We start from the raw sequence: 14771 nt of genomic DNA, 5'->3' as shown, positions 1-14771 counted from the left end.
GAAAGAAAGAAAGAAAGAAAGAAAGAAAGAAAGAAAGAAAGAAAGAAAGAAGGTAAGTTAACCCAGTATCAACTTGTAAACAAACGATAACCATCCTCCCTGGGTGATTACAGTGCAGCGTATTCAATGTCAGTTTTAGTGATGAACTTGAGATAAACTGTGACTTGTCACTTTTGTCGATCTTTATGTTCTCCAGCAGACCTGCAACTCCAATCTCTTACCTGCTTCAATATTTACTAAAGGATTTTCCAGAAATTTACATATAAGAGTAGATAGTCTTTGGATGTACAAGCCTATAGCTTACTACAATTAATCACTTCTGATTTTAATATCTTCTGTCACAGGAATACAGCTGTGTATTTCTGATCACCAGAAATGCAGCAAAAAAAAAAGTTACCAGGGGTCCTAAGATACATGTACATGCTACAGACAGCTGGTTCATAATAAAAGTAAATATCTGAAATAGCAGGAAAGAATAATATTTTTAAGCAAATGACAACTATCTTGAGCCCCAAACAAAAATAAGTTTTGTGGCAGTATTTAAATTTTCTTACAAGTTAAAACTTAAACTTGTTACATATTATTAGTATTTGCATGTTTAAGAAAGGTTAGTATCTTCTCTAACATTGTAAGAAATGTGTGTAACTGGTTGTGCTACAGGGGCTGTATCAGTAAACAACAAAAAAGTTGACACTTAATCTGATTTTCCAATTTAATTGACTTTGACAGAATGAATAAAATATAAACAATCTAATCTCTTTATACTATAAGATTGTATTTTACGTTGAAAAGAATAGCAGACACAAAACTCCTTTTTTCTTTTTCCTTTTTTTAGTATAATAAATATAGTCTTTATACTACATACACAAACACACATTACACACACAGACACACACAGACAAACACATAATTATGTGTGCGTGAACATATCACCATATAAATATGTTAACCTGAATTTGATTTTTTTTCCAGGAACACCACAAACATATGAAATTTTCTCTATTTCCCTTCATTATAAACCACTTCATTTGGTTGCTTATCAAACTAGTAAATAGGACCACTGAGTACTTTCTGAAACACAAGTATCTTTAGAACACACTCTAGTGTCTTAAATCTCTTTTGTGAAAAGAGAGAAAACTGTCCAATCACCAATAAAGTTTGAATACTATTTGGATGAATATAGCACAAAAGCATCAATTAAAACTCTTTACAATCATCATACAGCATGGTAACTTGCTTTATGAACCAACTTTGTTATCAAATTCAAGTGAGTCTAACAAACCACCTAAAACCTAAATAAGAGACATAACACATGGGACTAGAGTGATGGCTCAGTGGTTAAGAGCACTTGCTGCTCTTGCAAAGGACACTGGTTTGGTTCCCAGCACCCACATAAGGTATCTCACAATGTCCTGTAACTTGAGATTCAAGGTATCTAAAACCATCTTCTGGCTTCTGCAGGCACTACACACAGGTGATATACACAGACAAGCAGGCACAAACAAATAAACAGTAAATAATTACATACATACAAACATGGAAGAAGAAAGCTAGATAGAAAGAAATAAAGGAAGGAAGGAAGGAAGGAAGGAAGGAAGGAAGGAAGAAAGAAAGAAAGAAAGAAAGAAAGAAAGGAAGGAAGGAAGGAAGGAAGGAAGGAAGGAAGGAAGGAAGAAAGGAAGAAAGGAAGGGAGAGAGAGGAAGAGAGAGAACCAAAGAAGGAGATAGAGAGAGAGAGGGGAGAGAGAGAGAGAGAGAGAGAGAGAATAATAACAATTCTGGGATAATTTTTCATAAACAGTAAAGAGAGTTTTTCTGATAACAACAACAACAAACAAACAAATTCTTCGTTTTGGCTTTTTTTAAGAAATAGCTCATTGACTACAGACAAAAATTAAAAATAAAATCAAAACAACAAAAACCCCAAACCTATTTTCCTTAGATTTTGCTGTTCTTCCATATAAGACAGCCATTTAATCTCACCCAAACATGATAAATTACAACAATTTTAATCACATGAGTTTTAATACAAAAAGTATAAAACCAATTTCATCTTTTTCTACATATACTGAAAATGTTTGTACAAATGGACTAACGGTAAGCCATCTCACTTTCTGTATTAATTACAGGTATCCAATGTAACCTTCAAATATTGAGCTTAATTATTTTGCTTTAAAAAGGGAAGTTAGAAATAACTTATTCTCATGGGAAAGTTTTTAACATGTGCTCAATTAAATGTTTTAAAACAATGAGCAACATTCCTTTTCATATAAATAACCAGGTGAATGACCACTTTTAAATCTGGTTCTCCACAGCTCTACTTACACTTACACAAATAGTCTTTTGTAAAGACTATCACTTCCACGAGGAGGTATTAATTGTAGAAATACATCAGTCAGTGAAAGCCTAAATGTATAAGAAAAAATATCCCATTTTATGCTTGCAACCAATCTGCATATTTTCATATATTTTTACTTAGAATCTTTCTGAACATATAATAAACTATCAACTGATTCATAAGTGTGCGCAGTTGGCAACTGTGTTTTAATTAATTATCATTTTAAAGGAATTTTCTCATTTTAAACCTTTTATATCACTCTTTTGGCAATTGGTTGAAATTCGAAACTATGAACATTTAAATATATGAATGAAATCAGTTTTAACTACAGGATGATATTCAACTTCAAAAGTGAGGAAAAAAATACAAAAATGTTTTTAATAAAACTACAATCAAGACTGCTGAGATGATTCATTTTTCTGGTGATATGGCACATCAATTGGTTGCCCTCCAAAAGACTATAGTTGCAGAAGAGGAAGATAGCAAAGATTGAAACAGGTCGACCTGCTTCAGAAACTCAATATACTGATTTCCTGGCTAGGAAGTCCAAATACTGATGCTTCTAATTATCAGCCATTCTTTCTGTGTTTTGGTGACACATATCCTCATGCAATGTATGTCAAAGGGAATTTTTTGATTCACATCTGACATTTCAAAGTATCCATGTTTGAATTCCCCGAGTCTTAAGTAAGTATCACATTGTCTTATTTGTTTGCTAAAAATAAGTTTTTCCCCAACATCTAGGGCTCCATGATGTAAAATATCATTCTGCCGGTCTTCTGTTCCAGTATTCACTTTAATTTTTTTAATTGTAATTGGATTTTCAAATACAATAACGAAGGTATCTCCTATCGAAGGTGGTTTTCCCCAAAAGTACTCATCAACACTACTGTAAGCCTTGCTTGCTTCGTAGTTTTCAAAGACATTCATGTTGGTGTAGAGACTTGCTGGGGGGTTATCGGGGATGTCAAATGACTCCTCTTCAAAGTCATCATCCTTCAGTTTATTCTCTGTTCCTTTATAGGATGAATAATACCCCATGTGCTGAAAGAGAGAAGGTTTAAATCGAATCACATTTTTCTGAGCCAGCAGCCCTCGGAAATGAGTCAATAGCCAATCACAGGGCATTTCTTGATAAAACATTAATAAGAAATGGGCCAGACGTGGGAGATCATGAGAATGATAGAGTTTACCAATGTAGCCAAGTTTAGAGAACTCAAGAGTTACCCAGTATGTTCCTTCCAAGGATGCGATAACTTTCTTGATGGCAGTTAAGAAATTTCTGGAACATCGGACATCATCTTCAAGCATTACGTAATAGTCAGAAGTATTGGCACAGAAATTTAACAGAAAAGCATAATCTACGTTTTGCTTGGAGCGAAACCTGACTCTATCTTCTGGGTCATTGTAATTTCTTTTAAGACCATCCAGAACTGGATAATATTCTTCAGGAGCATGTATAACCATTAATCTTCCTGAAATAATATGATGGGCAAATTTCTGTGTAATATCTTGGACCATGGCATCACGCCATGATGAATTAAAGTCTGCTAGATGCACGACAACTGACATTTCCTTTAGTTCTTCATAGCTAGACTGTTCGAAAATCGACTTGATTGTCTCAAGTAAATAATTTCCTTTTTTTCGTTTCACTGATGAAAGTCCAATTGTGAGATATCCTGAGCAAAATAAATCAGAGGAAGACAAATTAAATGTTAATAGGCTTTGAGTAACATAAAAATAGGAAAGAAAAAAAAAAAAACAAGATTTCTTTTTTGTAAGCCTGCATTTCTATTAAGTAAATCTGGTATGTGATTTCTTTTTTTTTATTGGTTATTTTATTTATTTACATTTTAAATGTTATACCCCTTCCCAGTTTCCCCTCCACAAGCCCCCTATCCCCTCCTCCCTCCCCCTGCCCATATGAGTGCTGTTCCACCTATCCACCCACTCCTGCCTCAGTAGCCTAGCATTCCCCAATCCTGGGTCATGAAGCCTCCACAGGCCAAGGAGTTCCCCTCCCAGTGATGCCAGATAAGGCCATCCTCTGTTACATACATAGTTGGAACTGTGGATACCCCCTGTGTACTGTTTGTTTGGTGGTTTAGTCCTTGGGATCTTTGGAAAGTCTGGTTGGTTGATATCCTTGCTTTTCCTTTGAAGTTGCAAACCCTTTCAGCTCCTAAAGTCCCTGACCTAGTTCCCAGTTGGGGTCCCCACACTCAGTTCAATGTTTGGCTGTGTACATCTGTATCTGTATTGGTCAGGCTCTGGCAGAGCCTCTCAGGGACATCCATATCAGGTTCCTGTCAGTAAGCACTTCTTGGCATCATCAATAGTGTCTGGGTTTGGCTGTCAGCATATGGGATAGTTCCCTAGGTGGGGAAGTCTCTGGATGGCCTTTCCTTCTGTTTCTACTCTACTCTTTGTCCCTGCATTTCCTTTTGACAGGAAGAACTCTGGATTAGTAGTTTTGAGGTGGGTGGGTAACCCCAACCCTCAACTGGGGGCAGTGCCTATCTACTGAATATGGTCTCGGTCTCTACAGGTTCTATCTCCCCTTTGTTTGGTATTTCAGCTAAAGTCCTCCCTCTATGCTCTTGGGAATCTCTTGAGTCCCTGGCATCTGGGACTTTCTAGTGGCTACTTCTAGTTTCTTCTCCTCTCACTGCTACACACCTACTTTTAAATTCCTTACCCTCTATACTTCTTCCCCATCTCCTCCCGTATCTGAACTGGCCTCCTTTTTCCCCTCCACTTTTCTCTCCCTCCCAGATATCTCTCTCCCTCTACTTCCCAGAGATTATTTTCTTCCCCCTATTGAGTAGTACTGTAACATCCACACTTTTGTGTGATCTTTTTTCTTGGGTTTCCTATGGTCTGTGATTTGTATACCTGATTATGTAGTGAATATTTTAAGATTAGAGTTCAAAGCTAATTACACAGAGATAAAGTGTTTTATGTATATTTGATGCTTTATATGGAAAATTATATATCTATTAAGCAATCTTATATGGATCCTATATGATTAATATTAATTATAAATTATAAAAATGAAAGTATTCTAAAATATTTTGTAACTTGATATTCTTATATATTTGCATTAGAAATAAAACAATGTTTAGATATAAATGTATTTAAACAAATGGGGCATGGTACCTCACACCTGTAGTGTTACCACTTGGAAGTTTGAGCCAGGAGGATTGCCATGAGTTTGAGGACAGTCTGGTTACACAGGAAGACTCAAAGACCAAACGAAAACAAAAGACAAAAATAAATCATCAGTGTAACAATAACTACAAATATCCACAAAAGTAAAAAGGAATTTATAATTAAGGGTCACAAGCTAGATCCAACTCATGAATAAAGACTGAAAACTTAATCAAATTATCTATAAAATTTCCAGTGAATGCACTTGGCATTTTTCAGTTTTCATTATGCTATCATAGTGTTTATTAAAAGAATTAATAGGTAGACTTCACAGTCTTATTTTGAAATTTGCCTGATGTATTTTATAGAATATAAAGTTTCATCAGATTATATTTGAAAAAAAAATCTTACAATTTCTCAAATACATGGTTCCAAGCTATGAATTTACTGTTCCCTTTTTTGAAAGCTATTTTACAGCCATATCCTCTTGAGAAAATTTCCTTATATTTAAGTAAAAGTGTGAGAGCTCTATATTTTTAAGGAAAGAAATTACCCCAAGTATATACTGTCTACCTCTGACAAGCACCACTATTTGTCTTTCTAAGATCTAATTTCATAACACCAAGATTAAATATAATTTCAGAGTAAGCACTGTGTAAACTAGAATACAAGTTCAGATGTGTGAAATTACTAAGTTAATATGGGCCTTTTCCTGATATCATATGTATGTTTAACAAATTCCAGTGTCCAGTGAATGTCCTTCCTTTCTTCCCACCTGGAATGTGCATTAGTGACTCACTACCAGTCAGCACCCTGTCAGGTAATTGTCAATGCAGTGCTAACCACATGCTTGATGGAAGCTCTTTCTTTGTGCTTTTACTCTTCTTCCTTTAAAACCTAGACCACTCAAAAGCCATTTAAGAAGCACTAAATTTTGAATGACTGTAATTTTTTCTCACAACCAGGACATCTCCTTCATGGTGGCTTGAGTAAACTTTCTCATATTCCTTGAGTATGCCTCAACTTATTTCTGAAGTTAGAAAATCACCTTTGGAACAATCATAATGAGTAAATGTTAATATCTGGCTACCAGATCAATGAGACAATCAATTCTTATTTTTTTAAAAAATTTCTCCTAGTTATGATAATCTAAGATAAACATTTTTAAAATACTACAGTACCAAGACTTTCAACATAATTTCCTTGTACTTTCAACACACTTTCAACACTGGTTAGGAATTATAAAACTATGCTATCAAACATTGTAAATATAAAAACACAAGTTAAACTTTTAAAATGTAAAGCCAATGGAGGGGAGACAGTGTTTGATGCAAATAAAGTGATTAAATAAAAAAATCCAATGAATAATTTTTATCTCATATATGGCATTATAATATATGTCTAAATGATTGATATTAAAATTTGGTATTTTAATAGCTCCTGAGTTCTAAAATATATTCAAAGTTTGAAGAAATAAATGCTTCTTACACTATAGATCACAGTAATATTTAAATAATTTGTGATATACAAATGCTGTAATAAGTTATCATTATTCTATGCAAATTTTATTAAAGTTGTTTTATTATGCAGTTATTATTAAAAAGCTGAAGAATAATTACGTTTTCTCTGCATAGGTGTGGCAGCCAGGTAGCGATAGGTGACATTTATGGTTCCTGAGAAGTTCGATAAATCCTTGAAGGTGTGAACATAGCGTTCAGAATTAAGTTGATGTGTTGATGTTTCCCTTATAAGTTGCTTGTCGCCTTCCTAAATGCACACAAATAAACAAATACATAAAAGCCACCAATATATGTGCAAAATTAATGGGTAATAGTTGGTTGCAGGGGAGGTGACTGTCTCCATACACAATGCAGATGTGGGTGGTACATGTATTAGAAAGTTACATAAATCCCAATTACTAGCCTACCACAACAAGGTCATTAAACATCACCTGATTTCTTACCTTCATCTTTAAGCTTTCTTACTTCTAACAGTTATTCTGCAACATATTTACTTTTCTATACCATAAACTATTAATGGCATCATTTCAGTAAATATATCATTGCTTGAAAATCCCCACTTGCGACATTTCCAAATTCTATAACTTTCAAAGTGCAATGACTTTGAAAATTACAGTTTAATAGTGATCAATTTGGAGCTTTCATCTGATGCTCAGCCTGACCACATTTACCAAATTTTGAGGCGCATTAATGTGCTTAGTCTTTTACAAATATGCTCAAATGAAAGAGAGAAACACTTATTAATGATAACATTTAAAGAATGAGTATGAAGATTTAACTATGAACAAACTATTTAGATTCAGATAAATCTGTTACAAAGTTTTATTGATGCACTATAGATGACCATATAGGGCCATATAGGACCATATAGGGTGATGAATTGTCTATAAATGGTCTCCATACCCTCATAGGGAATGTTGCTATTAGAAGGCAGAGTACATATGAACTTGTTGGAGGAAGTGTGTTACTGGGAATGGGCTTTAAGGCATCAAATGCTCAACTTAGGACCAGTGTTGCTTTCTCTGCCTTCCACCTGCAGATCGGGATGTAGACCTCTCAGCTACCTCCTTGGCATCATGCCAGTCTGCATGCCACCATGGCTCCCTTCATGATGACAGTGGACTAAGTCTCTGAGCCTGTAAGTCAGCCCCAATGAAATACTTTCCTATACAAGAACTGCTGTGGCACTGGTGTCTTTTCTTAGCAATAGAACATCAAGTAAGACAGCCATACAATTTGAAAATTTTGAGAATGGTTAGCCATCATCTTTTTTATATGGAATTCCTTGTCTAAAGTACCCTCCAGTGAATCAATTAGAATACATTTGTACCTGATCAGTAGAATATGTTGAGAGCTTTGTGGCATTTCATCTTTCTTAGTGTAGTGTTTCTTTCTGTGTATAGTTACATGTGTGGCCATGTGTGTTTGTTTGGTGTTCTGAGAAAGATGATTTAGATAATTTACATTCATTCCACTTATTTTCTATGTGGCAGAAATTTTGTGATTGTATCAGCAGAAGCATTTACGTTTACTTTTAAACAATTGTTCAAATGCAAGTTAACTATGCCCTGATAGTCAATATTTGCTTTCATTTTCTCCGAGGTTTGATAAAATGGTAGATTCTGATAATTTGATCAAATCATATTGGCCATACCTTACTAGGATAATGTATTTGGTCATATATACTATGTTTAGGGGCAAACTGTTGGGGAAGCCATCTTTCATTTTGTTAAGTTGTGTATTTTGCTCTGTGCTATAATGTAGATATATTAGTGTTATTTGTGCTTAAATGAATCAATGCAGGCCACTAAGACTGTAAAAAAGTAAATTCTTTAAATGACTTTTACCTTGAGTACTTATCTTTCATCAAAAAAAATTTAATTAAATATCTGTTCTAAAAGTTTTGATAAGATTCAGACACTAGCTTTACCTTTATTAGAACATTGAATACTTAGTTGCTGACTCACAGAGAAGAGACAAAATTATGCTATAAAATCTACCGAGAGAAATTTTCATAGAACAAAAATAAGAAATATTGGAATATAGCAGTAGAGTTAAGAATCTTTATGGCTATATAATTAAATTAATAAAATTCAATCTTAAAATTTGTCAGATGTTCAAGAATTCTCATGGATTTTAATCTGTCTGTGCTAACATATATCTATGTTTTATGTCCTTGGATAGTTTGAACACATATTTTTAACAAGGTTTATAGGTTATTCATCATGTTCAAAAACCATAGACATTCAAAGTACTGGCAATTCAAGATTAAACAAAAATTTCTTATAATCATTGTTGTTTAATATTCACTGAATTCTGATCATCTTAACTCTCCTATAAATGGCTTCATCTATTTCTATAGATCAACAAATATACAAACACAACATATTAAAACAAATACTTTGAGATTGTTACAAAGGAACTGTAGATGAACAATCACATTGGCTCAATCAACATTAATGTAGTAGTGTAAAACATGAAGCCATTTTTACAAAATGCACATTAGTCTCTGTGCTGTATATATTTTCTGAATTCTGTTATTGTTTGAGGCTACATACTAAAGAAAGCATATGATATTTAGTATTTTTTTATGGATTCTTCCCTGAATATGTAGGCGTCTAGACCTTTTCTGTTATACAATGGAATACATTCATATTGGTTGAAGGATGTAGCCGACTATAAAATGAAACAGAACTGATATGAAAGTACTTAATTCAATTCTCAAGAACAAGCTTCTTTATACTTTCAGCATCAATAAAAATGTAACTTTCACCTGAGCCTGTCTCGCTGGCTGCTTTCAGAGGCGACTAGCTGAACATTCAGGCTCCCTGGATACTTTCTTTCTGCAGTAACTAAGCTATAGTGTGTGTCTCAGTAATAAGGCAAAGCTTTATGACAATCATTTTCTGGATGGTAATGCAATTCAATGGACTCACTACAGTCTAAATATATACCCTGGTGGCTACTTTGAAAATGCTCACAGCTGAGAGGCTAAGTTGATTGGGCATGCAACATCTCTGCCACTTAGTTTGCCTTGTAAAAAGTATTTGTCTCTTCCAGTGAGTGCGGCTTCCCTTCCGACTGAAACTCACTTATCCTTCTAAAACAAAATCAAATGTACTAAGCCATTAGCACGCCTGTAGTTTCAAACCACAAATACGTTTTCGATCAGAAAGAGAAATGAATGTGGTAGCTCTAGAGAGTACTAATTCTGTTCATCTTATTTTTCTGAATTACAAGTATTGTTTCAGCTCCACAAGAAAAAGACATTTGCAGTTTATGCTTAGAAAACTATATGCACTATGACATTAGAGAGTCAAGATAAAACCCAAGAAAGATAAGCTCATGAAAATTAAAAATTAAGTATAAAAGGGAAATATGTTAATTAGAAACTATACTATATTCTTTACCAGAGCCTGTTTTCAATAAATATTCTCATTTTAAACATATACATTTTAACAAGGTGTATTTGAGTTGAAGTTGTCTAAGTTGGATTCCACAGCTCTACATTTTGATTGGTTATAGTTTTCTATAATCATCTCTACCTGTCGCAAAGAGAAGTTTTCTTGATGAGGGCTGAGACATGCCCATCTCTCGTTATAAAGGCAAACATTTAGAATGTAGTTGGGCATTATGCTGTTTTAGTACAGTTGTGGTTCTTTTCCAATATCCATGAATTCACTGGCCTTTGGCAGTTGCTAGGTTTCCTATACTAGATATGATTTTCTTGTTATTCAGTGTGTAGAGTATTTTAATCCAGCAACACAGCTGTTCTGGCAAGGCATTACATCCAAAGGCCTATGTCTATGTGATCCAACTAGGATGCACACATACTACACACTTTAATCATTCTGGCTGGAATGCAGACATGCCCTCAGTACAAACATTTAAGGTAAAATTAGTTAGTAGAAGGAAGCAGCCATGTTTGAAAATGATGTATAATTTAAGGGTAGGCAAAGTGACAAATCAAAGAGCTGACAGAATGAGTCAGAGATAAAGTATTCCTGGTTCTCCTAGCTCTCATGAGAACAGCACAGGAAAGGGAAGCTATTTAAGAGCAGAGCAGTGAGAGTCAGTTGAGAGTCAGTAAAGTTAATACAGTGCAGTAGAGTTGAGATCCTTCATGATTTCGTGCAGTTCAGTGCAGGTCAGTAGAGGCAGTTGAAGTCAGAGAATAAGGAGTCAGAACATTAGAACAAATTTCTCAGAGTTAGTTTGAGGCCAAGCAAAGCAATCTAGTGAGAAGCTGAGAGAAGCCGTACTGAATCTGTCAGCTTGAAGAGGAAATTGCACCAGATCATCTAGGTTGAACCAGTCAGCCAGAGTGCAGAAAGAACTAGAGAGGGTGAGTTTACTCAGCAGTAAGCCTCCAAGAGAAAAATTATGTCAGACAAATAGAAGTTATTTGCATAGAATTGGTTTTAAATCCAACTATAGAGTCTTCAAAAATATGCATTCCTCTATTGTACATTTTGTGTTACTGTACCATGCCCGTTATTGCTGTGGTTCACGGACATCACAGATGGGTAGTAATAAAATTCCTGTATGTTAGTCTCAGGGGTTGTTTTGGAAGAGGAAGTGGAGTGATTGTAAGAAGTAAATGAGCACAGAGCTTATTATAAGATTGCATCTTCTAGAAATATTAGAAGCTACACTCATAAAGTGTCACTAACATGATTGCCAGAACATGATCTGAACAATGGCAATAATGATAGGAGTGCTAGTGTGAATGGGGAACAGCCCACTATTTTCTACGCTATGCAAAGGACTACAGAAAACTAAGTAATGCAGAGAACAGGAGTAGTTTTCCCCAGGGGAAGAACTCTAATTGGTTAGCCACTATCATCAATTGATGTGCATATGTGTGTGTGAGTGTGTGTGTGTGTGTGTGTGTGTGTGTGTGTGTGTGTAATAGCAATTAATGAAAAAATGAGGACCTGAGTTCGAAACAGGGCTAGTATTTGTATGTAGAAGTGTTTGGAGAGAGGAAAGAGGAAAGGGAATCTAGGTAAAGCCTGTCAACTTTTGGTAATTTCAACTATTGTGATCTGCCTTTCGATGATAGAATTACAGGTGTGTAAAATCAGCGTTTACTTGAAAAGATCTTGTACAAATTAAAGAACTAGGATTCTAGAAAATGTTCATTAAACAAAGGAGCTGAAGTCAAGCTTGACAAAGTGAACAAATGCCTCTATCTTTTCACATTTCTAAATACATTTATGTTAATCTTGTTCTATAAGAAATATAAAGAAATTATATATATATATAATATATTCATATGTATATATATATATACATATATATGCATATGTACATATATATGAGATGAAGGAAGCAGGTTGTCTACAAAACATCTCTTAGGAGAATCTGTGCCAGTGAAAGTCCTATAGCTGATTCATAAGATGTAATGGCAAATAGTAGTAAGCTCATAAGCATATATAACCAAATAGTATTTTATTTTGAAACATTCCTGGTGGTTATTATCAAAATCCATTGTGCTAACAACATTAGTATTTTTAGAATGTTGCTTGTGGACAGAATTCTCTATTCTATGTGAACTCAAAGGTCTCAATATTTTAAATATATTAAATATACTTAAATATATTAATAATACTAAAAACATGACAATTAGGATGTCTTTGGCCCATTTCAAATAAAAATATCAAAAACATCAACATTGCATTTTTATCATAAGACATATAAAATACATTGACATATATATAAGACATATATATATATGTATATATGGCATATATAATATATTGGGGTTTAGGGACATTCAAAATACAAAGGCTTAGCATACATTGCAATAAATTATGTAGACTATAATGTAGTTAATTTTTATTCTTTTATAGTTGTCAATAATGTTTTGAAAAAAATTTGAGAAAGAAATTTAGGTTGGGTACATAGGGAAGGAGAAAGGTTTTTGAAGGACTTGGGGAGGGGAAGTGTATGGTAAAATTATATTTATATGTCTTTTAAATCATATTATAATATAAGAAAATAAGAGTTAAAAACTAAGATAAATTTATGCCAAAATGAGTAATGTTTCTAAAAATTTCACCAAAAATGTATAAAATATAGAGAGTAGAAAAATATATTTAGCAAAAATTATTAACTCTATATGTTTCATATTAAAGACCAGTAGTCTTAATGATTTCATATATATATAAAGTAGGTATATACTGTTAGTATTCCATAGCATGTAAAAACCATATAATGTTTTATATATATATATGTATATATATAGTTATATATATAGTTATATATATATAGTTATATATATATAGTTATATATATGGTGTATGTATGTGTATATATATATCAACTACCATATAGTACAAAGAAAAAATACAGAGTAATACAAGTATACTGTTGACAATATACGACTAAATGTATACAGTCAGAAAATATGCATACAAAATTCTGCTCAAAAAATACTCCCTGTTATCCTAAGACTGGGGTACAATTGGACTGAAGATATATTTTTGAATTAAAAATAATGTCTCAAATACTTACCAGAACATAGCTATCTTCAATGTACAAGTTCATGAATAGTAGAAAAACAACAAGAACTCCCAAGAATGACACTGTAGAACGTTTTCGCAAGCATCTCATTTTATCCAATATTTGAAAAATATATTTCATTTGATAAAATTTAAACATCCTCTCCTGTGAGAAAAGAAACAAAATTACTAATATTTAAATTTGTGATATAAATAATATAATTGCATCATTCAAGTATTAGAGGTAAAATTTTGTTTCAAAATTCATGCATAATGTTGGCATTTATCAAGATATTATCATATATACCTATCTCCTGGTAATTAACTACAAAGACTGGCTGGAGAGATGGCTCAGCAGTAAAGATCACTGAATGCTCTTCCAGAGGTCCTGAGTTCAATTCCCAGCAACTACATGGTGGCTCACAATCATCTATAATAGGGTCTGATGCCCTCTTTGGTGTGTCTGAAGAGACCAATGGTGTATTCATATACATAAAATAAATAGATAAGTCTTTTAAAAAAACTACAAAGACAACAAGTTTTTTATTAGTATAATAAAAAAGAAATATAATTTTTGAATAATTCAGTCTCTTTAAAGCAGTAAACTATAACCTACAGTTTAATTTTTTCTTTTCCAATCAATTATAATTTCAGAACTTGGGATTACAAGAGCATATTAAAATAAAAATCTGAGTGTGGTGTAGGAAAATAGAATTTGTGTTTTAGGATATATTTTTCTGGTTTTCTGTCTTCTAATTTGGTATTTCTAGGTGTTTCCAGTTTCTCCATGTGATACATGTAATTAAAATTAATGTGGAGGTTCGCCTTTAATTCATTATATAAGCAGATGGAAGTTTAAGAGGAGGCCTATGAGTTTGATTGTTCTGTACATATTGCATTGCACTGTATAAACAGAAAAACCAACAGGGTCTAAGAAAACGTAGGAAAAGTAGGAAAAGACCAGACACCTCCGAGCTCCCAGGGACTAAACCAACAACCAAAGATTACACACGGTGGGACCCATAGTTCCAGACGCATATGTAGCAGAGGTTGGCCTTGTTAGGCATCAATGGGAGGGGAGCCCCTTGATCCTGTGTAGGCACAGTATAGGGGAATGCCAGGGCGATGAGGTGGGAGTGGGTGGGGTGCTCACTCAGTAAAGCAGTGGGGTATCGATAGGGGGTTTGTGGAGGGGAAACCAGGAAGGGGGATAGCATTTGAAATATATATATATATATATATATATTTCAAATGCTA

The 14771-nt window shown here is 33.8% G+C and overlaps 1 protein-coding gene across 1 annotated transcript; it reads right to left on the bottom strand.

Annotated features, from left to right (window-relative positions):
- Positions 1-2875: 2875 nt before the first annotated feature.
- Positions 2876-13680, bottom strand: Mgat4c (MGAT4 family member C). Its single transcript, XM_028783123.1, has 3 exons — positions 13528-13680; positions 7108-7255; positions 2876-4017 (listed from the first exon to the last, which is right to left on the bottom strand). The coding sequence occupies exons 1-3, from the start codon at positions 13672-13674 to the stop codon at positions 2876-2878; spliced, it is 1437 nt and encodes a 478-aa protein (XP_028638956.1). The 5' UTR covers positions 13675-13680.
- Between the last annotated feature and the right edge of the window lie 1091 nt (positions 13681-14771).

Source organism: Grammomys surdaster, unplaced genomic scaffold (genome assembly GCF_004785775.1).
Source record: "Grammomys surdaster isolate TR1022 unplaced genomic scaffold, NIH_TR_1.0 958, whole genome shotgun sequence".
NCBI lineage: Eukaryota > Metazoa > Chordata > Mammalia > Rodentia > Muridae > Grammomys > Grammomys surdaster.
This window is presented reverse-complemented; position numbering and strand designations above follow the sequence as displayed.